Raw genomic sequence first — 26885 nt, forward strand, 5'->3', positions numbered from 1 at the left:
TAAGTTTGATTGGGCCAGAATTTATGTAACACCTCAAAATATTGGTTTCCCACATAGGAAAGTATATATGGATCTTCCTATCTCGCCGAGATGAGTCGATCTAGCTATGTATGTCCGTCCGTCCGTCTGTCCATGTTAATTTGTAATCACGCTACAGGTCGCAATTATGGCCCGATCCTAACGAAATATTACACGAAGGTGGGGTTAGGGTCAGAATAGAAGCGCCCCGCTCGAAGTCGGCCCCGCTCGACTGTAGCCTTTGCTTACTTGTTTTTATATAAATTAACTTTTTTTATACTGTAACTTTTGCTTAAATTATGCTGGGAGCGCCTTAAAGTATGCTATGAAAATGCTACAAAAATGTGGAAAAAATCACATTACATATGACTCAAACATGATATGTAAACTAACCTTAATTCGCAATACACAATAAAGGCCTCCACAAGACATGTAGAAAACTATTCCATATTTATTTATTTATTTTTTTTTTTTTTAATTTTTTATTAAATTTAAAACCCACACCAACCACAACTTTGATGAAATAAAAGCCATAATGACCTTTAAAGTGGTCTACGGCAAATACTTCAACGTAAACGAAGCAATTACCACAATTTGTACAAATTGTGACAGCCAACTACACTTTTTTTACATGTCTAACCTGCCTTAAGGGCGATTTTGTTGTTGAATTTGAAAACCAGTACTTATCGCACTTTTTTTCCGAAACACTTCATTGCAACATTTTTTTTTTTTTTTTTGGTTTTTGTTTTTTGCATTCTAGAGTTAAATGTTTTAAAACAAAGATAATTGGTTTTGTTGGATATGAGTGAATGAATGTACATATTTTTTGTTGTAGTCCTCAAATTTTTAGTACCACATCAAATCACTGTTTATACAACCTCTTCACCCACCCATGCAATTTTATAACACTTTTTTTTTTTTTTTTTTTTTTTTTTTGGTAACCAAACTATTTTCGTTGTAGTTATTTATTTTCATGTTTTTTTAGAACAGAACCGTAATTCCATTCATATTGTTAATTGTTGTATGTGTTTTCTCTTTTTTTTTTTTGTGTTCTCCCTATAGCCTCGGCCCCTGTCATGGAAGTACCACCACAAAATGTAACCGCTTTGGATGGTAAAGATGCAACTATTTCCTGCCGTGCTGTTGGTGCTCCCAATCCAAACATCACTTGGATTTACAATGGTAAGTGTTGTCGTGCGCAAAACTTACTAAACCCACAATTTAAAAAACCAACGAAAAAAAAACAGACAGCTAAAATTATTTGAAAACAAAAAATGCAAGACAACTTTTTGGGGTGTTTTGAATTCCGTTTGGAAAAAATAAGAGAACCAGATTTTTTATTCATTTTCCACTGTATTTTTTTTCGTGGTGCCACTTGAAAGTGGCGAAACAACACTAATGTTATTTAACAGCGGTATAAATTCATAATTTATGTTTTGTGAAGTGCGAAATTGCTTTGCGGCCAATGTCAAGCCAGCAAAAGAAAATATCTTTTGGCTCCATTTCCGTAACTGCGATGTTCAAATTGGATTTGGAGGTTTTAGAGAAATTAAGAAATAAATTGTTAAAGAAAAAACCTAAATGGAATTGCAAAGAAATTAAGTTTTAAAATCTGTTTCAGAAATAGCATGTCAAGCCTTAATAATGATAAAATGAAGAGAAGAGCTGAAGGTGTTTTCCTCGAAAAACACAAAGTCTTCTCAAAGGGTTTTCTCAGAGAAAAGCAGAATGTCTTCTCCGAAAAAAGCAGAAGATCTTTTCAGAGAGGATCAGAGGATTTTATCAGAGAAATTTTTAAAATCTTCTCATAGAAGAGGTAAAGATCTTCTCGTAAAAGAGCTTAAGGTCTTCTCAGAGAAGATCAGAGTATTTTACCAGAGAAGAGCTGTAGTTTTATCCTAGAAGAGCTTAAGATCTTCTCCCAGAAGAGCTTTTGGTATTGTCAGAGAAGAGTTTTAGGTCTTCTCGAGCTTAAGGTCTTCTCCTGGAAGAGCTTAATGTCGTCTCTCATAGAAGAGCTGAAGGTCGTCTCTCATAGAAGAGCTGAAGGTCGTCTCTCATAGAAGAGCTGAAGGTCTTCTCTCATAGAAGATCTGACGGTCTTCTCTCATAGAAGAGCTGACGGTCTTCTCTCATAGAAGAGCTGACGGTCTTCTCTCATAGAAGAGCTGACGGTCTTCTCTCATAGAAGAGCTGACGGTCTTCTCTCATGGAAGAGCTGACGGTCTTCTCTCATAGAAGAGCTGACGGTCTTCTCTTATAGAAGAGCTGACGGTCTTCTCTCATAGAAGAGCTGACGGTCTACTCTCATAGAAGAGCTTAAGGTCTTCTCTCATAGAAGAGCTGATACGATACAGGGTGAGATAAAAAAACTGCACAAAGTCAAACGCCATAATTTTTAATTTTATTGAATGAAACCAAAAAAATGTCGGAAATAGCATTAAATTTTAGAATAAGTTTAGATTTGTTCGAATTGGTCACCTTTGGAAAGAATTATAGCCTTCAAACGGCCACACGCTGCCCGAATGTTGCTCTACGGTATTTTGGCCTATTCCCGGCGAAGCACTTGCTTGAGGTGATCGACACTTTTGTACTTTTTAGTGCCAACCTTGCTTTCCAAAATACACCAGACACAAAAGTCCAAGGGATTGGTATCCGGAGATTTAGGTGGCCTTTGTGAGCTGTAAATGAAGCGAGGGACCTCATTTTGTAACCATTCTTGGGTGGCGGGTGCTGAGTGCGATGGTACTGAGTCCTGTTGGAATGTCCAAGGTCTGCGGCCAAAATGTTTAAAGGCTTTAATACACCCTTCAGAATATTTTCGCGATAATATTCGGCATTTATTCTGATGCCACGGTCGATTAATACGAGCGGAGAGCGACCATCGGCTGTTATGGCGGCCCACACCATTACCATGGTTGCCAACCGAAGGTGCACATTTTCAGCTGACCTCTTTGGCAAGTAAACACGATAATTTTGTTTGTTTACAAAATGCTGCACAGCGATTATTTGCTCATCGGAGACGGAAACCGAAATTCGACAGTTCACCACATTCGGCCAAGCGAAGCAACTCTTTAGCCCTTTTGAGTCTATTTTCTTTCTGTTGCCTTGTAAGTTTTGTTTTTTTTTAATGGCTTTACCCCGAGCTCATTTTTCCATATTTGCCGAATGGAATATTGCGATATGTTAAGCTCACTAGCCATTTTTCGTTCATTGCGTCGAGGGCTTCGATCAAGTCGCTTCTTTAGTTTTCGAACCAACCTGAAGTTGGTGTTTTCCCCCGTCCACTTCCTTGACGTCGGGCTACACTACTAGTATCACGGTAACGAGCCATGGTACGAGTCACAAAAGATTTATTCTCATTTAAATGCAGGAGTGCTCTAACGATAGCCACTTGTGGTTTTCCAGCCAAATATAAAGAAATCACACTATCACACTTGAATTCCATCACGAATAACTATTTTTTTTTTTCTGGAAAATTCCAAAACCTAAATGCTTTTGTACGCTTGTAAACAATATAATGAGCAATCACGGGAATAATTTTAACAGCTGTCGGACGAGTGGCTTAGAAATGACAGCAGTCTGAAGTTGGTTGCAGTTTTATCATCTCACTCTGTAGGTGGAGATCCCAAAGGGTTTGCTCATAAAAGAGCCAAAGGTCTTCTCACAGAAATCCTGACGGCCTTTTCCTATAATATCTGATGGTCTTCTCATAGAAGATCTGATGATCATCCGATGGAAAACCTGAAGGAACTCCGCATCAATTTCCTGATATACATCCCAATGAATACCCGTAGATTCTCTTATGGAATATGATATGAGTTTTTTTTTTTATCTAAAACAGTGTTGAATCCTATATGAATTTCTAGAAATAAAAACAAATATTTTTTATACCCTACAACACTATGTGTTGGGGGTATTATAAGTTTGATTGGGCCAAAAATTATGTAACACCTCGAAATATTGGTTTCCCACATAGGAAAGTATATATGGATCTTCCTAGCTCGCCGATCTGAGTCGATCTAGCTATGTATGTCCGTCCGTCCGTCTGTCCGTCTGTCCGTCTGTCCATGTTAATTTGTAATCACTCTACAGGTCGCAATTATGGCCCGATCTTCACGAAATTTGGAATGGAGGTGAGACTAGGGTCAGAATAGAACCCTATTTCTTTTGGAGATGATCTCATAATATTTAGGGGTTGAAATGGACCAAATACTGAAAAATTTCTTGATTTTCCAGTTGCTCTACAGGTTGCAGTTATAGACCAATCGACACGGAATTTGGCATGTAGCTAGAGTTTAGGGCGGGGAAGAAGCCTACCAATTTGGGTGGTCATCGGATAATATTTAGAGGGTAAAATAGACCATATCTTTTGTGTTGAAAAAATGCAAAATTTTTCATTAAACCGCGAATATTTTAAATCCCGGCGAACTCACAAAGCCACTACATGGTTACTTCTGACCTTTACATTGATGTTAACATCCAACAAATCGGATATATAGCAAAATATGTGCGATATATATGTCTATCAATGAAGATATGCTTGAATGATCTCTTATATGTCGAGAACGGCTGAACTGATTTCGACAGTTCTCATTAATTCAGAATGGCCTCTTGGCAGGAAAGAAAAAATGTCTAAAAAAATCGCATAAAAATATCTCTCTAAAGATGAAAATATTGATTTTGTAAAATTTTCTCATATTTTTTTCAATTTTGTCATATTTTTGGCATATTTTCATTTTGAATTAAACATTTGGTAATATTTCTACAGCTAACAAAACTAAGTAGTTAGGGTATCAGGATATCATATACAGATCGCATTTATGGCCCGATCCTTACGAAATTTTGCATGGGGATAGGATGAGGGTCAGAATAGAAGCCTACTCTTTTTGGAGATGATCGCCATCTATTTAGGGGTTGAAATGGACCAAAAGACTGCAAAATTGTCAGCAGGTCGTAATTATCGCCCGATCCTCCCGGGGGGTTACCGGACATGCAAAAGCCAAGCAGTTTTGGATGGCCATCCAAAAATATTCAATGTGTGAAATAGTTTGCCAACTTTTGTGGACTAAATATGAAAATGTCCATTCCAGTGACTTTTTGGAGAATTCACAAATACAGGAAAGACGCACTTCTGACCATTTCGTTAACGCTGATTTCGTCTGTATCTCATATAGATGCGTTTCAGTCAAAAACCAATAATAAATGTTAATCTTTTGCCACTTCTGAGAGATTATAGGTCTTTGGGAAATATTGGTTCCAGATCTAGGAAGACCATTTAAGTGCAACATCTACAAATAAATTGGAAATGAGCAAATTAGTTTAAGTTGCTATTATTCTAAAATTAGAGAACGGAACCTGATGGTTTTCTTTTATAATTTGTCACAATATCTTGTGGAATTCTTTCGAGTATCTCGCCTATATAAACTGTATCGTTTATTATAGTGTTGTAGGGTATTCAACGGTCGGCCCCGCTCGACTGTAGCCTTTGCTTACTTGTTTTAAATTATTTTTAACTGACATTTGCTGCTCCCTAAAAATATCGAAATAATCTACATGGCCTTTGGCCACAATATATAATTTATTTTGTGGATAAACTACTTGCATGACATAAATATGGATTTTTTTTATAAATTATATATTTTTTACTAATCACAGATTCGTATTCGATTTTTTTCTTTTCTCCCTTTTTTATATGCCAATAATTTAACAACAACTACTGCAAATTTACCACCAACTGCTAACTAACCAAATTCAAACTATCAATAAAACGGATGTTTGAATTATTGCTACAAAAAAACAAAATAATATAACATAACAAAAAACCAACAAAATCCCCTCTCTCGAAAAAAACTCCGACAACATGCAAAATCCAAACTGCAATAAAACTATTTTTAAATGGTCGTTGAATGGATTACCTTTTTGACGTTGTGTGGCACCTCCTATGACTATTTGCACCACCATCACCATCAACATTGGAATACGGATATTTTACCCCTGGGCAACTTGTACAAAATCCATGAAATCTGTCGAAACGAAATTTGTGTGGATCCCCCAAACCGTTGCCCTTTTGTAATTCTTTGCCAACAACAAAACCACAATTTAATGTCCAATCTAAAAACTAAATGACTTTAATTGCACCGCCCTGCAAACACTCGCCTCAACGCTGCAATAATGCTTGACATGGGTGGCGGCACAATAAATATTTGATGCAACATTAAAATATGTTGTGTGTGTTTGTGTACGTGTGTGTGTGGGTGCGTCAATAAAAACATTACTGTCATCATCGCCATCGTCGTCATAACTTAATGCCATGGAAAACACTTTGGCTATGTGGCGTCATAATATGCACTTAACTTGGCGGGAAAAAAAACACCTTATTCAACATTACTGTCTGTCGGCGTTTTTGTGCTGGTATGTGGCATGCCACAAATGGCACAAACCATTGACAATATTTAATATTTACACATTGCTTGCAATTGTGGCGCCCAACATATACACGTTTTCCGTTCCTGTTTTTTTTTCGTCGCTTGTTTTGGTTGCAAAACAACAAACTGCGTAACGCAATGGTGACCGACGAACCGGAAATACATGGGTTTGACAAAAAATTTCATGTGTGTGTGTGGGTGGGTGTGAAAATCTACTATTACTGCATTCCCAACAAAAAAAAAACATGGAAAAACGCTCAATTGACAACACATTACCATCTCCACATACCATGCACATCATCATTTACATGCTGACGACAACACCATTTATCCTGGCGGTATACCTCTCTCTGCTCCTGCTTGTGTGTGTGGAAACTTGTGTGTGTATGGACTTAATGGGTGCCGTTACCACATTTTACAACAACAAAAACATCATCATTACAACACCAAAATCACCGTGATGATGATGGTGTGGGGGACTCATGGGATGGCCAACAACAAACAAACATGTTACGCGAAAAAACCCTACAACTATTCCTTTTGGATCCTATGTCGCCTGTGTGTGTATATGTGTCGGGTGTTTGCTGTGTTAAATGCAAATTCTTGCCAACTTTACCAAATTTGCATATTTCCCCTCGCCCCAACCTACGAATTCAAACAACATGGCTGATGCTGCTGGCTGACAACATTTTACCTGAACTTTACATTACATCCGCCATCCGCAAACCTTGGATACTCCACCCCACCAATGTTCCACATTGCACTGTGCAGAAACCCACCTGGTTGAAATTTCAAGCCGCATCCAAATTTTGGAATCTGGAGATTTATTAATTTCAAATGTACGCGAATCCGATGCTGGTCTTTATACCTGTGTACGCTCGAATGAGGCCGGCACCGTGAATGGTGAGGCCTATTTAGGTGTTTTGGGTAAGTACACATAATTTGTTTTACACCATAACCAATGGGATTTGCTATCCCCTTCGCACCATAAACCCCAGCAACTAGCTAGTTAACATGCCAACTAACATTTACGTAAATGCCGCACATAACTTTGCATATCAAACTTAAAAATGCATTTTTTTCTTTTCATTTCATTAACCTCTAAACATTGCATGTTGCTGCCATTGTTCATTGACATCGACATTTTTGTTTGTTTCCTTCCACATTGTTCTGACAGCTTAATTCACGTGCTAAGGGAATTAGCTGAATTAAAATTAAAATTTCCTTCAAATGGGGAGATATTGAAGTTTTTAAAAACATAGGTTTTCAAATTGCGAATGTTTTTCTTAAATTTAAGAAAAAGCGACATATGACCTTTATTTGTTCTTTAAACTTATTTGACTGACTTATTTTCTCTAGATGGGGAGATATTGAAACTTTTAAGAACATTGCTTTCAAATTGAGATTTTTATACCCTACAACACTATGTGTTGGGGGTATTATAAGTTTGATTGGGCCAGAATTTATGTAACACCTCGAAATATTGGTTTCCCATATAGGAAAGTATATATGGGTCTTCCTAGCTCGCCGAGCTGAGTCGATCTAGCTATGTATGTCCGTCCGTCCGTCTGTCCGTCTGTCCGTCTGTCCGTCTGTCCGTCTGTCCATGTTAATTTGTAATCACTCTACAGGTCGCAATTATGGCCCGATCTTCACGAAATTTAGAATGGAGGTGGGGTTAAGGTCAGAATAGAACCCTATTTCTTTTGAAGATGATCGCATAATATTTAGGGGTTGAAATGGACCAAATACTGAAAAAATGTCGGATTTTGCAGTAGCTATACAGGTCGCAATTATAGACCAATCGACGCGGAATTTCGCATGTAGCTAGAGTTTAGGGCGGGGAAGAAGCCTACCAATTTGGGTGGTCATCGGATAATATTTAGCGGGTAAAATATACCATATCTTTTTTGTTGAAAAAATTCAAAATTTTTCATTAAGCCGCGAATATTTTAAATCCCGGCGAAATCACAAAGCCAAGACAAGGTTACTTCTGATCTTTACATTGATGTTAAGATCCAACAAATCGGATATATAGCAAAATATGTGCGATATATATGTCTATCAAAGAAGATATGCTTGAAAGATCTCCTTTATGTCGAGAACGGCTGAACTGATTTCGACAGTTCTCATTAATTCAGAATGGCCTCTTGGCAGGAAAGAAAAAACGTCTAAAAAATCCCATAAAAACATCTCTCTAAAGATGAAAATATTGATTTTTTAACATTTTCTCATATTTTTTCAATTTTGTCATATTTTTGGCATATTTTCATTTTGAATTAAACATTTGGTAATATTTCTACAGCTAACAAAACTAAGTAGTTAGGATATCAGGATATCATATACAGATCGCATTTATGGCTCGATTCTTACGAAATTTGGCATGGGGATAAGATGAGGGTCAGAATAGAAGCCTACTCTTTTTGGAGATGATCGTCATATATTTAGGGGTTGAAATGGACCAAAAAACTGCAAAATTGTCAGCAGGTCGTAATTATCGCCCGATCCTCACGCACATTTGAATGGGGGTTACTGGACATTGCAAAAGCCAAGCAGTTTTGGATGGCCGTCCAAAAATATTCAATGTGAAGGAGTTTGCCAACTTTTATAGACAAAATACGAAAATGTCCATTCCAGGAATTTTTGGAGAATTCACAAATACAGGAAAGACGCACTTCTGACTATTTCGTTAACGCTGATTTCGTTGAAGAATATATTCAAATGTCTGTATCTCACATAGATGCTTTTCCGTCAAAAACCAATAATAAATGTTAATCTTTTGCCACTTCTGAGAGATTATAGGTATTGGTTCCAGATCCAGATCAGACCATTTAAGTGCAACATCTACCAATAAATTGGAAATGAGCAAATTAGTTTAAGTTGCTATTATTCGAAAATTAGAGAACGAAACCTGATGGTTTTCTTTTATTATTTGTCACAATATCTTGTGGAATTCTTTCGAGTATCTCGCCTATATAAACTGTATCGTTTATTATAGTGTTGTAGGGTATTCAACGGTCGGCCCCGCTCGACTGTAGCCTTTGCTTACTTGTTTAACTTAAATTTAAGAAAACAAGTAAAAAATATCAGTCGCCTTTGCCGACAGATGTATACCCTCAGCCAATGATCGATTATTTAAATATATTTTGACTTCTATTATGGTTATATGGAGTAGGTTCCGAAAGAATGGGCCAATATTGTTCGTTCGTATCGGACCTAAATAAATATGATATAAATATTGCGACGTGCCAGGTTTACTATATATATTGATAACTTCCTTAACTTTATATGAGATATGGTATAATTTAAAAAAATAAAATGCGAGTGAGGTTCCAGATATAGTCGACCGAAGAATTCCGTTTTCATAATTCATCTAATACAGATGGAAATATTGGTATGGCAAAATTGCAAGAAAATCGAACATTTATATTCACTTTTATGCGAAATCATAAATTCCGATAAATTTCATATTCATATGAGATTTCTATTTAAGAGGAATATTTAGATATAGAAGAATTTCCGACTTGTATCACAAGTTATGACAGATGAAAGTATTGAAAATTATGAGCCTTTGTGGCTAAGGTACCAGAGGGGGTTCGCACATATACATCATCTTCACAACAGAACTTACCTTAGCAAAAAATCAAATTCAAATCTAGAACACTTTGTGGGGGAGGTACCAGAAGGAATAGTCCGATCTCTACTATCTTTACAACAGATCTTGTGTTGATGAAAATATTAAGACGTGCCAAGTCTGAATGGAATCGGATGTTAACTTCGTGTTTTATGAGCTTCATGAATACACAAAATTTTGACCCTTACATAATATTTTATAAGAGATATAATTATTCTAAATTTTACTCTTTGTGAGGGAGTTACTTGATGAAGTCGACCGATATTGTCCGTTTTCACGACTGACCTAGAACTAATGCAAAGTTGGAGCGAGATCGAATTATTGCTTCTCTTTCTTTGCAAAAAATATTTTTTTTTGTTTTTTTTTTTTTTTTTTTTTTTTTTGAAAATTTCGACCTTTTTGGGGGAGGTACCAGAAGGTGCGAACCGATATATTCCATCTTAATACCAGTCTTTGGGTTAATACAATTATTGGGATGTGTGAAATTTAAAGACAATCGGACACATACATCACATTTTATAAGAGTTGTAATTATTCAAAATTTTAACCCTTGGTGGGGGAGGTACTTGATGGAGTGGACCGATATTATCCATTTTCGCACCTAATCTAGCACTGACGCAAATATTAGGATTTGCGGAATTGAAGCAAAAACGACCTTGGGTAAATAAAGTTATTGGGATGCGTTAAATTTTTAGACAATCGGACACCTACATCACATTTTATAAGAGTTTATAAGAGTAATTATTCAAAATGTTCATCCTTTTTGGGGGAGGTACTTGATGGAGTCAAACCTATATTTGCAATGTTGGAGCAAAATCGAATTATAGTTTTTCTTTCTGTGCAGGAAAAATACATATTTTTAAAAATTGACACCTTTTGGGGAGGTACCAGAAGAAGTGGACATATATTGCCCATCTCATAACTCGATCTAAGCTTGACAAAAATATTACAATGTACCAAGTTTAGACCAAATCGGATACTCTTTTCGAGAGTTGTCCGAGAGTTTGTAGACCCTCAAATTGGGACCTTTTTCGACCCTTGGGGGATTTTTTTTAGAAAATCGATGTCCAAAAAATTAGTAATTTTGACACACCTTATGAATCGTTTTAAGTAATGTGTGACCACTTGTGGGATAGATATTTTCATTAGCTTTCAAATGATACCTTAAGGACTTTTGTTTCAAATATGGTGGTGTCCGTCCCCCCCCCCCCCCCCCACCCAAAAAAATACTTACCAGTCAGGATGTTGATACCTACCTCTGGGAAAAATAAAAAAATCGAGAATTATTACTAAACTAGGCTTGTTTTCTAATTACTTCTGAGAAGTTTTTAATTATTATGTGGCACAATTTTAAAAAACGCGAAAGAGATTTTAAGGAACAGGTCATATAACCCCCCCCCCCCCCCCCCCATTGGCTCTTTCTTACTACTACTGCCCTAGTCCACTATTCATATTTAGTGGAGCTACCCGTAACAAATAAACGTTTATATTGGAATTGTATGTAAATTTGTTTTTATTATGGTTTTGAAGTAAACTATGTCCCCCAAACCATATCGTGACACAAACAAATTCAACTGGAATTCTATTTTAGTTTTATGACCTCCGGTGGGCGATCTTAATAGTTTAATGGCCCCCTTTTTTCAGTGTCAAAAAAATGAAAATATTTTTACAACTTCATCACTTTACTTTAATCTAATTACAAACAAACAAGAAAAACGTATCACGTGCGAAATTTAAATGGAGTCATAACACTTAAGAGCTCACTTCGTAGGCAAATAACAGTTGGCCACAAAAAGCAAAATATGATAGCCAAATTGTTTGGCCAAAACGACGAAAAATCCAATTATCATTATTGTAGTAATGCTGCTGATGTCCACTTGGCGTGCCATTTTAATATAAAGTTGAAATTTCGAATGCAATTAGATGCCATCATGTCACACACACACATCTACATGTGTATGTTTGAATGTATTAACGTGGTGGCCCTAACTAATCAGCAGCAGCAACACCACAACCACACAGCCATTTACATTCAAGCAAGTTTGTCCTTTTTCGTTTTTTTTTTTTTTTTTTTTTTTTGTAAAACAATGCCAATTTTAATAATATTCCCAATCTTTTTATCCTTTCCTAACTGCTGGTCATTTCAAAGTTTAAAGTGATTTTTTTTCTCTGTGTGTGTGTGTGTGTGAGTACTTTGGTTAATCACTACGGCTGCAGTGCTGATTGCTTTGGATTTTATTTGCTATGATTTTAATTGGATCATATCCAGGTTATTATAACAGTTGCAGTATTTTGGTGACTAGATGTTCGGAGGTACCCTTGATTGGCCACAGTTGTTATGCTGGTGCCGCCATCCAAAAAACAAATGACATTATGATCATCAGACTTTTGTTGGCGCAAAACTAATTTGCAGATTCAAAAAGCTAATTACAATTTGGTTTTTTCACACAAACGAATACACACACACACACACTCAGTAATACTTTGGTGTTGTGGATATGTATGGGTTATGCAAATGCGTATGCAAAACAATGTTGGTATCATGCCAAACGAACAATAATGACAGCGAAAAAATTGTTTGCATTATATGTATTGTCATTTTGGCGCTAACCAAACTTATGAAACTTATGAACACTTAAAATCAGCCGGTAACGCTATATGGGCCAAAAACATTGCTTGGTTTTGCCACTTTTTTAATTGGGCGAAATTTGACCCAAATTACTAATTTTCAGTCAAATTGTTTGTAAAATAAAAATTATGTAACTGCTCCACCAGAAGGTGAACCTATGTGGATCATTATACCCTACACCACAAGGTGGTCAGGGCACTATGTCTTTGTGCATTTGTTTGTAACAGGCAAATGGAAACGAGATAGACCCATAGTTCCTTTTGATGATCTGCATAGAATCACAATCGTTGAAATTTCAATGGCTTTAACCCGAGCTCATTTTTCAATATTTGCCGAATGGAATATGACGATATGTTCAGCTAACGAACCATTTTTCGGCCACTGCGATGCGGCTTTTCGATCAAGTCGCTTCTTTACTTTTCGAACCGTTTCTGCTGATGTTGCTGTTTTTTTCCCTCTACTTCCTTGACGCCAGGCTACGCTACCAGTATCACGGTAAAGAGCGATGGTACGAGACACAAAAGATTTTTGGGCATTTAAATTCTGGAGTGCTCTAACGATAGCCACTTGTGGTTTTCCAGCCAAATATAAAGAAATCACGCTTGAATTCCATCACGAATAATTTTTTTTGGAAAATTCTCACCAAAATGCTTTTGTACGCTTGCAAACAATATAATGAGCTGTCGCTGGAATAATTTTAACAGCTGTCAGTCTGAAGTTGGTTGCAGTTTTTTCATCTCAACCTGTATATAGGTCCACTTTTTGGCCGCCATGGAATGATACTTCCTGATTTTTGGGACATTTCCTATTTCCAACAAATCTGCTGAAAATTTACTTTTCGGATTTTCAGTGGGTTATTGAAATCCTCAATAAAGGATGTCCACTATATATATATATATTGGAATTTTCAAATTTTGGTGATTTTGAGGAAAACCGATTTTATTATAAGTCAAGTTTTCACTGGAAGGGTTTAAAAACCTCGACCTAGCCAAATCATAGTTTTTTCTCATTTTTGTATTTAGAATCGAAGTGACAACTAATATATTTTTTTTATGAGTATGAGGCCGATACTCCCAATTTTTATCAGCTTATTTCTGTTGTTTGCCAATATTACGAAGTTTGGACGAAATCGTGTACGCCTATCGTTGCCTATATTTTTGTTGAGGATTTTTCAAAATTGTTATCCTTTGCTGGGGAAGTGTCTATAAAAATTTAACAGATCTTTACTCTAGATACTACATTGGTAGAGATATTAAGAAGTGTGTGAAAAGTCTGCCCTAAATTTCACATTTTAAGTTTAGTCTTTATAAGAAAGTAATTTAAGTTAATATTAGAAAGTTAACAGAATATTGGAAATTAGAAGAAGAAAAAAATTGCACATGCTAAGATACGTTTTCAAAAATGAATAATTGTCTCTTTGGAGGATACCTTTTGCAAATTATATGCATTAAATGTAGAAGTAGAAAAATCCTTCGACTTTGGAGGATATAACCAATACCCGCGAAAAATTGTATTTTTTCACATCTAAAATATTTGGTTTAAAATTTCCATTTTTTAGATTCATATTAATATATTCTCTGCCTAGTCATGTCTTTCATGAACTTCAATACCAAAATTTCAGAGTAATTCTTGCTGCATTTCAATGCCCATTTACGAATAACAAATGAAATTTTTGAAATACATTTCAGTAAAATAAATTATACTTTCACTTGTTCACTTCGAATTGGCAATTCATCTTAGCACAAACATACATAAATATATATCTCCCATCTCTATACCTATACAACATAAATTTTCAATGTTTTTCGAGTTTATACTACCAACTTCATCATCATCATCATCAACTACGTCATTGTGGGACTAACAAATCACAAAACGAAACACACACACACAAAAATATCTCAAAACAATGCCAAATATTCAAACTGCATTGCATTGATTCATTCTCAGTATTTCGAAACAATTCCCCAAAATCAAGTATATGTAGATCAAACATACATACGGCATATATCATTCGTGTCATGCAAAGCAAAAAAAAAAAACATAAAATCATCACAGAATGCAGTTGGAAGACACATTCTTTTCATTTCTCACGAAACACATTTTTTTTTTAACTCATCACAATCCTCGCTCTCTCTCGCTCTCTCATCGATGGTTTATTGGAGATACTTTTTTTTTACAATACGCTCATGTTTTTCAATGTTTACTAATGTTTTTTTTCGCTCTCTCCCCCCTTTTTTCTCCACACCAATTTTCTAGTTCGCACACAAATCATTCAGCCACCGGTTGACACCACAGTTCTATTGGGCCTTACCGCATCGTTGCAGTGCAAAGTCTCCAGTGATCCAACGGTGCCCTACAACATCGATTGGTATCGTGAAGGTCATCCAACGCCCATTAGCAATTCGCAGCGCATTGGTGTACAGTCCGATGGTACATTGGAAATACAAGCGGTACGAGCCTCCGATGTGGGCACCTATGCCTGTGTTGTTACCTCGCCGGGTGGCAATGAAACACGGTCAGCCCATTTGAGTGTCATCGAACTACCATTTCCACCGTCCAACGTGAAGGCAACACGTTTGGAGGGTGCCAACCAACGTGCCATAAATGTATCCTGGACTCCGGGCTTCGATGGCAATAGTCCAATATCGAAGTTTATTATACAAAGGCGTGAAGTGTCGGAATTGGGTAAGTTCAAACGTACATTCATTCACACATCTATCTATGTATGTTTATATTTTACAATTCCCTAATGGAATTTTGCATGAGTGTTCCTAGTCTGTAAGTGTCTGAGTGTGTATATGTATGTGTGTTACAGCAAGCACATGTTTGCTGTGTATTTATTTTTTCTTTCTTTCATTTCGCATTTTACGGGTTGCCAGAGGATTCGTTCGCTTATCATGTTTAGGTGTTATCGTTATTCTATGATATGTTATTATGTATTACACGAAATATAAACATAAATTGACATTTTATCGCTTTTATTGTGAAAATATTCGTGTCAGATTTTTTTTATGTGTCATTCAAAAAAAAGTTTAATAGTTTCGAAATGACAACAGGAAAAAAGGGTAGAATAATTTGTGTGCTATGAAAAAAAGCAAAATCAGAGCAAATATAATTTGGAGTTATAGGTAAATTAAAAATAAAAAACATGTGAATGAAGTGTAGCATAAACATGATATTGGATAAGACCATGATACAATAATTACAAGGTAGGACATATTTATTAAATGTTAATAATACAACCTTGTAGCTATGGTCTTGTGGATTCATTTGTTCCACAATATTTTGATTTCAATTTTTTTGAGTTTCTAATATGATTACCTTTATTCATTATCAAACGCAAAACCATAAAGTGTAAATTTTTAAAAGAATCGGAAAATTTTTAAAACTATTAATTGATTATTTTTCAGAAGTATGGTGCCAATATATTCCATTTTGAAGCTATATATTCCATTTTGATCCTAAGTCCTTTCCTTCTAGGACTTAGGATAGGATATAGCTTCAATTTTTATAGCCTCCACCATATCAACTTTGTCATCCCGTTTGTAACTCCTCGAAATACTACAAAGTATACATATTCTGGATCAGCGTAAAATTCGAAGTTGATTTAGCGATATGCATCTGTCTTCTGAACCAATCGAGATAAAAGACTAAAATTTCGTATAGTCCCCATAAAACGGTATCTCCCTATATTCGGTATTTTGATGATTTTAGCGACATTATTCATCGGAATTGTTTCAAAGTTCGTAATTGAAGGTTTTAATTGGTATTACAGCATATGATAAGAAATTACATATGCAGTCACTTTTCTTCGGATAGCCCCCCTCATATAACGGTACCTCACATTATTCGGTATTTTGACGGTTTTAGCGACTTATAAACCGTAATTGTTTGGAATAAGTACTCTTCCGTTTCAGTTTCTCCCTCAGCCTGATAAAACCTGCAGGAATCGGTTGCTTCGTCACTGCACTAAAAAGTCATAGCTTTTACGTTACAGTGACCTGTGATGATTTCCACCACAAATATTAGATCTGATTTCGCCATGGAGGTGAGCGATCTGAAATCTTTTCCCAGAAAGTGCCGGCCAGCAAGGAGTAAGTCTACCCAGAGAGAACCTAAAAAATCAAATTATAACTGATATGCTTGGAAATGTTTAAATTCTTTTAGTTTTTTTTTTTTTTTTTTTTTTTTTTGAAACTTGAAATTTCATAGTACAGCTAATTTGATTGGAAAAGATGACCGAAAGTTCTTAATATCGAAAAGGGGACACTATTATATGGAGGCTACACAAAAGTTTTTTTTTTTTCAATTTTTTTTTGTGATGAATTTTTACTTGGAATGTCAAATTACAGCTGATTTGATTACAAATAGTTACGAAACCTACAAATTAGAAAAGTGGACCTACATTGAATGTCTTTTGCAAGAAGTAATTCAACCTAGAGAGCATCCGAAATATCAGATTACAGCTGATTGATTTGTTTGGAAATTGAGAACAAATCCTTTTACATTTCGAAAATCAAGGCTACGGTTATGTGAGGTGCAAACTTCTTTAAAAAATTCCGGCAAAATCAGGAGTTAAATTATTTATTGAGAACTCGAAATAGCTGATTTCATTGGAAACCGACCAAAACTTTGAAAATATCGTCAAGGGACACCAATATTAAATAAATATCAAATAACATTTAATCGGGTTTATCGCTCCGTTTCATCCGCTCTGTCTGAAACTGCAGTCAAAAAATCCTTTTAAAACAATATTTAATATCCCTTTTGTCAACTTTTTACGTATGTAATTAATTGTGTACATTTTTGTCTCGAAATTAAACAAAGTTTTAATGTTGATGTTTACAACCACATCTAAAGGAATATTTTCACGGTACATAAAGCGATAAAATATATTAATTATTTTTATTTGTGTGTATGTATGCTTTTGTGCGTGTGTGTGTGTTAGTTAAGATATGCATGTCTACAACAAAGTTTCCACGGCTTTGAATAAATTTCAGCGAAAACTTTTTTAGAGAATAAGAAAACAAACCCCATGCAAATATAATCGACTCCAGATAATTGGAATTCAAAGAAGGCTTATTGAATAAAAAATTTCGAATCTGAAAAAATATTTATAACTATAGGAAATGTGCAAGTATATAATCACAGATAAATCGGGGCAATTTGGGCTTTACGGGGGCAAAAAGTCTTGAGATTCTACAAAAAAATTTAGGATATTTTGAATAAAATATTTTTTGATATTTTTGAACAGAAAAAAAAAAAATACTTTGTGAACTTTTATTTTCTAAGCGATAAATTATATACAGGGTGAGATGAAAATACTGCAACCAACTTCAGACTGCTGTCATTTCTAAGCAACATCCGTCCGACATCTGTTAAAATTATTCCAGTGACAGCTCATTATATTGTTAACAAGCGCACAAAAGCATTTAGGTGAGAATTTTCCAGAAGTTATTCGCGATTGAATTGAATAGTGTGATTTCTTTAAATTTGGCTGGAAAACCACAAGTGGCTATCGTTAGAGCACTCCAGCATTTAAATGCGAATAAATCTTTTGTGTCTCGTATAATCGGTCGTTATTGTGATACTGGTAGCGTATCCCGGCTACAAGGAAGTGGGGGGAAGATCAGCAGAAATGGTTCGAAAAGTGAAGAAGCGACTTGATAGAAACACGCGTCGCAGTGGCCGAAAAATTGCTCGTGAGCTGAACATATCGCAAATATTGAAAAATGAGCTCGGGGTAAAGCCATTAAAATTCCAAAAAGTGCAAGAACTTACACCGCAACAGAAAGAAAATAGACTCAAAATAGCTAAAGAGTTGCTTCGCTGGGCCGAAAGTATTGAAATGCCGAATTTGGTTTTCTCCGATGAGAAAACATTCCCTGTCCAACAGTTTGTAAAGAAACAAAATGATCGTGATTACTTGACAAAGAGGTCAGCTGAAAATGTGCACCTTCGGTTGGCCACCAGAACTCAAGCGCCGGCCATGGTTATGGTGTGGGCCGCCATAACAGCCGATGGTCGCTCTTTGCTCATATTAACCGACCGTGACACCAGAATAAATGGCGAATATTATCGCGCAATTATTCTGGAGGATGTATTAAAGCCTTGGGCACGCAATCGTTTTGGCCGCAGACCTTGGACTTTCCAACAGGACTCAGCACGCGCCACCAATGAATGGTTACAAATTGAGGTTCGTCGCTTCATTTCCAGCGCACAATGGCCACCAAAATCTCCGGATACCAATCCGTTGGACTATTGTGTCTGGAGTATTTTAGAAAGCAAGATTTGCAATAAGAAATACCAAAGTGGCGATCACCTCAATCAAGCGCTTCACCGGGAATGGGCCAAAATACCGCAGAGCAACATTTGGGAGGCGTATGACGGTTTCATTGGCCAAAATCTAAACCTATTCTAAAATTTGATGCTATTTGCGACATTTTTGCTTTCATTTAATAAAATTTAAAATTAAGAATTATGTCGTTTAACTGTGTAGCTGTTTTTGTATTTCACCCTGTATATTCTTCATCCGATTAGTAAATTACTTCCCCTCAGCCGTAACAACGATATTTGGAGAAACATATTAAATTCAGCTCAGAAATACCTTTGCCAAATTTTATAAAAATCTATTCAGATTTGGATATATTTCCCATATATATCTTCACTCGATTTCCAGTTTATTGTGCACCAAATGGTTAATATTAGCTCGAATTGAATGGATTTTGGCACATATGAACGAATTCCTCATGGAAGATACTGTATCAAATTTGGTGAAAATCGGTTAAGATATAGCTATAGGTCCCATATATCTGTTTCATCCGATTTTGTATTCTACACCCTCACACCCATAAAATACTCTCCACAACAACGATATTTAGTGCCAACTATCAGATACAGAATAGAATAGCCTCTGCTAATTTTTATAGAGATCGGTTCAGATTTGGATATAGATCCCATATATATCTTCATCCGATTTTACGTGTATTGTGTCTAAAAAATGTAATATCAACTCAAAAGGTTGTATTTTGATGAATATCAGTTCAGTACGATGGAAGCCTATCAAATATTAGTTCATTTCGAATTTAAATTATAACTGCTTAAGTAATCATAGCTGGTATGTTTTAATGCTCATAAATTTCCCATAAAAAAGGTTATTTGTTAATGGTGTAGGGTATCATAAAGTCGGCCCAGTCCGACTTTGGCCTTCCTTTACTGGTTTTAAAATTCCAATTATCCCGAGTCGACTGTATTTCTGTACGAATATATTTGCAATTTTTAAGATTAAAGCTATTTTTAAACAGGCTACATGTAAACGCTTGCTTGCATTGTTCAAATACTTTTTTGTTCAAAAAAGAAAAGAAAAGAAAACAACCTAACAACAAAAATAATGGTTTTTATGTTTTTTAATTTCTTCTTCTTGTTTTTTCTCTCGTTATGTGTGTGCGTGCGTACGTTTTCAAAAACTTTGGCTTTAAAACAACACCACCACCAACAACAACAACATCATTACCACACACATATTACCAACAAAACGAAAAATAAAACAATGCAAAACAATTTCCCATATAACAAATGCAAACACCAACAAATCTACACACATGGCAATGGATGTGCTGTCTTCTCCGGTTATTCAATTCACCCACCCACCAATCCATCCACCCACCGTAAAAACACTCAACACTCTTTCACCATTCCATTCTCTCATGTACTTGGGTTTTCGGGAATAAAATTTGGATCTCTCTCAAAACAAAAACCCACCAACAATCATTGTCGTTATCACACCACTCAACAACATCTCCATCATCAACATTGTTACCCCTGCTACGCCTCACCACCTCCACCTGATGCCTAAAACCCATCAAAACAAAAACTATATATGTATTTATTTTTTAATCTACATTTCATTGTTTCCGAATTGCATTGGTTGGCCGGCTCGCTGATGGCCGTTCCGTTTATTTGTTTGATCCTTTATTTCCTTGTTGCTAAATTGCTTTCATCGATTTCCGTTTATTTTTCCATTTGATTGCTTTTTATTTACAATTCTTTTTCAATTTTAATTTTCGTTTCATTGTTTTCTAAATGTTGTGATGCACTTTGCTCCTCTCGCTCTCTGTCGTCCTTGTTTGAAATGAAATATGAAAATACAAAACATTTACTCTTTGCACCTGAAAAACATTTTTTGGTTTATTTTATCATTTCAATTCCGTCCTCCTCCTCATAATAACCTCACCTCCCCATCCTTAACCCTTTTTCCCATTTAACATTTTTCTTTTCTTTATTTTTTTCTTTTCTCTCATAATTTTCAAATCATTAACGCCATTAGAAAAATTCGTAGGTCCCGTACCAGATCCCTTCCTCAATTGGATAACCGAGCTAAGTAATGTTTCGGCCGAAAATCGTTGGATTTTATTGGAAAGTTTGAAAGCAGCCACAGTCTATCAATTTCGCGTAAGTGCCGTTAATCAAGTTGGCGAGGGTTCACCCTCGGAACCAAGTAATGTTGTGGAGTTGCCGCAGGAAGGTGAGTTGTAATATATATAATTTTTATTTTAATCAGACTTTCTGAATTATTTTTTATCGAAAAATCCATTTTTAATTTACTTCCGGTTTAACAAAAATTTCAAAATTTATTTTTTTTTAATTTCGAAATTTTTTGAATTTTATTATTTTGTATTATTTTTATAACAGAAAGTCTGAATATCGAATTTATTTGTAAATATTTGAATTATTTAGTATTCATTTTTTTTTTAATTTTAATTAGTGTTTGTGTACTTTTTTGAGTTACGAAAAAACCAGAGCAACAAAATTACGTGAATCCTATTTTATCTAATAGTTATAGAGCTACCAAAATTTCGTGTCTCGGTTAGATTTAAAAAAAGGTTAAATATCCTAGATCAATATTTACCAAGCCGTAATGGTGATATATAAAAAAGAACCCATGCCCCACTACCTTCACTTAAAAGCTTATGCGCGTTGTTTACCTCGATTTAATGATACCCTTAGTCATATGGCGTGCATTATAGAAATTACGGCTTAAGACTTAAACTTAGATCGAGCTCGGAGGTGATCAAAATCGGGCCACTACTTCCGGTACCTCCCCCACAATAGGTCAAAATGGATTTTTTTTTCATAGAAAGAGAAATGATCATACAAGTTTGTTAAAATTAAAATTCTCCCATCTGTATAAATGTGAAATCAGGCGCGAAAATTGACAATATCGGTAGAGTTCTTCTAGTACTTCCCCCACAAAGGGTTAATATTTTGAATAATTATCTCTGCAGTAAAAAGTATAAGTCTTATTATCTTCAAATTTCGCACATCTCAATATTTCTACCAATTTCAAATATGGTATGAAGATAGGAACGGGTCAAAATTTTAAGTAATCATAACGATCATGAAATGCGACATGAGCATTCGACTCTTTCAAACTCGGCACATCCCAATATTCCTACCAATACAAGATCTCGTGTGAAAATGGAGCGGACCACTCCTTCTCCTCCCCAAAGGGTCAAAATTTTGAAAAATTATAAACCTTATAACATGTTTTTGAAGTTAGCACCGTTTGAGGGGTCAACAATTGCTTAATCAGGATGTGATACAGGGATTTTGAGAAATCGTTAAAATTGAAATTAGCTCCTTATTTTTCCCAACTTAGCTCATCCCAATTTTACGACCGAAATTGTTAGACCTTTTTTCAAGAAATTGGAAAGTGCGAAAAAAAATAAAAATTTCAACCATTTCTATGTCAATTGTTAAGTTTTTGAAGAAAAACGAGTGACATGTGGCGAACGATGTATCCGATTTAATCCATTCTTGGGCATTCAATCTTTGAAAAAAAATCTCAATGTAAGTCCATTTTTTGGAGTAGCGCCCTCACGGAAGTATCTTTACCTCCAGATTTTACCTCTTTCGAGGGTCTTGACCACATTTTCTAATGTCCAAAATATAACTTAATCGGATACATAGTTTGAATTAAATGACATTCGTTATTTTTCAAAAATTGGAAAATTGTTGAAATTTAAAAAAAAAATGTCCTCTCAATTTCTTGAATAAAAGGCCATAACAATTTCGGTCGAAAATTTGGGATGTGCTAAGTTGGAAAAAATCAGGAACTAATTTCAATTTTAAAGATTTTTTGAAATCCCTATATCACGGACCCGTTTAAATAACGGCCAATTAGCTAAAATCCCAATTTTTTGTTTTTCAATCAGCCGATCTTAACGGATAGTTCTCACTAAGTACATTTTTTCCAATAAGATTTTTCAAACTCTCAGTAACTCAACTGTCAAAATTGCTCTCTTAACTCGCTCTCATTTACTACACTTTTGGGTTATGGAACTACATTTTGTACAAAAAAATATAAGGTTATCGTACACATCTACAGTGTGTTAAAATCTTTAGATTAGTAACAGTTCCGTAGTAGAATCTCTGTAAAAAGTCGTTAATATATTAGACAAGAAGATTCTTGTATGTAAATGTATAAAATATAAAATTTAATAGGCTAAAATTATATTGCTAGAAAACAACGTGCACAGTAGAGTAATGCGAACAACAAATCTTTTTTTCGACTTTTTTCAATTTTATTTATTTAGTTTTTTTTATCAAAAATTCTTTAATTTTTTTGGTTTGCATTGCCTTTTGATTTCGAAATTTTCAAAAAATGCCAATAATTGATCCCTCTATTAATGCTATATATTCATGCTAAATTTCTCTTTACCCTTCACTGCATCTGTGATTGAACAAAAAAATCGTAGAATTACCGCTACATCGAGGTATATATATTGTGTATAAAAAATTAAATCAATTGTATAAGCTTTTCTCAATAATATAAGTTTAATAATCGAAACAATATCTCTTTCCAATATTAATTCATTTTTCTTGATCTCCATCTAGCACCCTCTGGTCCACCGGTAGGATTTGTCGGTTCAGCCCGATCACAATCGGAAATTATAACACAATGGCAACCACCATTGGAGGAACATCGAAATGGACAAATTCTCGGTTACATTATACGATATCGTCTATATGGCTACAACAATGTACCCTGGATGTATCAGAATATCACAAATGAGGCCCAACGAAACTATCTGATACAAGAGCTAATAACATGGAAGGATTATATAGTACAAATTGCTGCCTACAACAATATGGGCGTTGGTGTCTATACGGAAGGTGCTAAAATCAAAACCAAAGAAGGTGTACCCGAAGCCCCTCCCACCAATGTTAAGGTACAGGCCATAAATTCCACTGCCGTTAAGGTGACATGGACACCACCAAATCCCCAGCAAATAAATGGCATAAATCAAGGCTATAAAATCCAAGCCTGGCGTACGCAACTAATTGATGGCGAAGAACGTGAAGTGGAGGAGAAAATGATGACGGTGCCACCTAGTTTATTAGATCCCTTGGCCGAACAATCGGCCACACTGGCGGGTTTGGAGAAGTTCCATGACTACAATATTACCGTATTGTGTTTCACCGATCCCGGTGATGGTGTGCGTAGCTTCCGCATACCGGTTAAAACCAAAGAAGATGTACCCGATGAAATAACTGCCTTGCATTTTGATGATGTCTCTGATCGTTCGGTTACGGTGCTTTGGGCTCCGCCCAAAAATATAAATGGCATTTTGACCGGCTACACAGTGCGTCACCAAGTCAAAGATCGCCCGGAAACAATGAGATCCGTCAATTTAACAGCCGAAGATACTCAGTTGGTGGTTAATCAGCTACAGGCCACCACACATTATTGGTTCGAAATTCGGGCATGGACCCGGGTAGGTGGTGGTCCACCCAAAACTGCAACCATACAATCAGGGGTTGAACCAGTACTGCCACATCCTCCCACAAACTTGGCCCTGTCAAACATCGAGGCATTTTCGGTCGTTTTACAATTCACTCCTGGCTTTGATGGCAATTCCTCAATTACCAAATGGAAAGTGGAAGCTCAAACTGCCCGCAATCTAACCTGGTTTACGGTATGTGAAATATCCGATCCAGATGCTGAGACACTAACCGTAACCGGTCTAACACCATTCACCCAATATCGTTTGCGTCTAAGTGCCACAAATGTGGTGGGAACATCTAAAGCTTCCGAGCCTACCAAGGATTTCCAGACCATACAAGCTCGACCGATGCATCCACCATTCAATGTTACCGTTCGTGCAATGTCAGCTACTCAATTGCGGGTACGTTGGATTCCCCTACAGCAAACGGAATGGTATGGTAATCCTCGGGGCTACAACATAACATACAGGCAGGTGGAAAGTGAAAATCGCGTTACTCCAAAAAGCGTACTCATAGAAGATCATACGGCCAACTCACATGTCCTTGAAAATCTCGAGGAATGGACGGTATATGAGGTTTCCATGACGGCCTGCAATGATGTGGGGCAATCGCGGGAAAGCGTTATTGCGGTGGAAAGGACTAGGGAGGCCGTACCCTCCTATGGCCCTCTGGATGTACAAGCGAATGCCACATCGTCTACCACGATTGTCGTCAAATGGGGCGAGGTGCCCAAGCAGCATCGCAATGGACAAATTGATGGTTACAAAGTCTTTTATGCTGCCACAAATCGTGGAGGTCAGGTGCTGCACAAAACCATACCAAATAACAGTTCGTTTACCACCACCCTAACGGAACTTAAAAAATTCGTGATCTATCACATCCAGGTATTGGCATTTACTCGCCTTGGCGATGGTGCATTGAGTACACCACCTGTAAGAGTACAAACATTTGAAGACACCCCAGGTGCACCCTCAAATGTCAGCTTCCCGGATGTATCGTTCTCCACAGCTCGCATTATTTGGGATGTTCCTGAAGATCCAAATGGTGAAATTTTGGCTTACCAAGTGACATATTCCCTGAACGGAACGTCCAGCTTGAACTATAGTCGTGAATTTTCACCATCCGACCGTACATTCCGTGCTACCCAACTCTTGGCGGAACGTTATTACATATTCAGTGTTACCGCCCAGACTCGCTTGGGTTGGGGCAAGACAGCATCCGTATTGGTTTACACAACCAATAATCGTGATCGTCCTCAGCCACCTTCAATGCCTCAAATATCCCGAAGTCAAATACAGGCCCATCAAATTACCTTCAATTGGACGCCAGGAAGGGATGGATTTGCCCCGCTGAGGTATTACACCGTGCAAATGCGTGAAAATGAAGGTCCCTGGACATTGCTGCCAGAAAGAGTTGATCCCTCACTGACCTCTTATACAGCTACGAACTTAAAACCGCATACAACTTATCAATTCCGAATTCAAGCTACCAATGATTTGGGACCATCAGCCTTTAGTAGGGAGAGTATAATTGTAAGAACATTGCCGGCAGCTCCATCGGTTTCGGTGACCAATCTTAAAGTCGTGCCAATTACAACAACTTCGGTCAGAGTGAAATGGAATGCCTTGGAAACATCCATGTGGAATGGTGATGCCACAACGGGAGGCTATCGCATATTGTATCAACAACTTTCCGATTTCCCCACAGCCTTACAAGCCACACCCAAAACCGATGTTATGGGTATTAACATTGATTCGGTGGTGTTATCGGATCTACAACAAGATCGCAACTATGAGATTGTGGTATTACCATTCAATTCCCAGGGACCGGGTCCAGCAACCCCACCTGTAGCAGTTTACGTGGGAGAGGCTGTTCCAACGGGAGAACCTAGAGCTGTTGATGCCGCACCCATATCTAGCACCGAGGTACGTTTGCGCTGGAAGCCACCAAAGCAAAGTATGCAAAACGGAGATCTGTTGGGTTATAAAATATTCTATTTGGTAACCGATTCACCGCAAGAACTTGAGGATGGTAAAACATGGGAAGAAGAAATTGAAGTAGTATCCGCCACGGCCACATCTCATAGTTTGGTCTTTTTGGATAAATTCACTGAATATCGGATACAAATATTGGCATTTAACCCCGCCGGAGATGGACCCCGATCAGCACCAATAACCGTGAAAACACTACAAGGCCTGCCAAGTGCACCACAAAATCTACGTTTCGAAGATATAACAATGCAATCGCTTAAGGTGTCCTGGGATCCGCCAAAGTTCAAAAACGGTGAAATATTGGGGTATTTAGTGACCTATGAGACCACCGAAGAAAATGAAAGTGAGTAGTTGAACGTTCTGTTGATTTTCAATTAATTTAAAATGTTTTTAAA

General features: G+C 36.5%; 1 protein-coding gene across 5 annotated transcripts in view; it reads left to right on the plus strand.

The window, feature by feature from the left end:
• Window positions 1-26885, plus strand: part of LOC101893340 (protein sidekick) — a 309215-nt gene that overhangs the window by 274571 nt on the left and 7759 nt on the right. For all 5 annotated transcript variants that reach the window (XM_059120794.1, XM_059120795.1, XM_059120797.1 and 2 more), the window contains 5 exons: window positions 1081-1200; window positions 7218-7373; window positions 14969-15397; window positions 21039-21236; window positions 23609-26833. In XM_059120794.1, the coding sequence (XP_058976777.1) occupies window positions 1081-1200; window positions 7218-7373; window positions 14969-15397; window positions 21039-21236; window positions 23609-26833 (4128 nt within the window). The remainder of the gene's footprint in view (window positions 1-1080; window positions 1201-7217; window positions 7374-14968; window positions 15398-21038; window positions 21237-23608; window positions 26834-26885) is intronic.

This window comes from Musca domestica, unplaced genomic scaffold, assembly GCF_030504385.1.
Source record: "Musca domestica strain aabys unplaced genomic scaffold, Musca_domestica.polishedcontigs.V.1.1 179, whole genome shotgun sequence".
Classification (NCBI taxonomy): Eukaryota; Metazoa; Arthropoda; class Insecta; order Diptera; family Muscidae; genus Musca; species Musca domestica.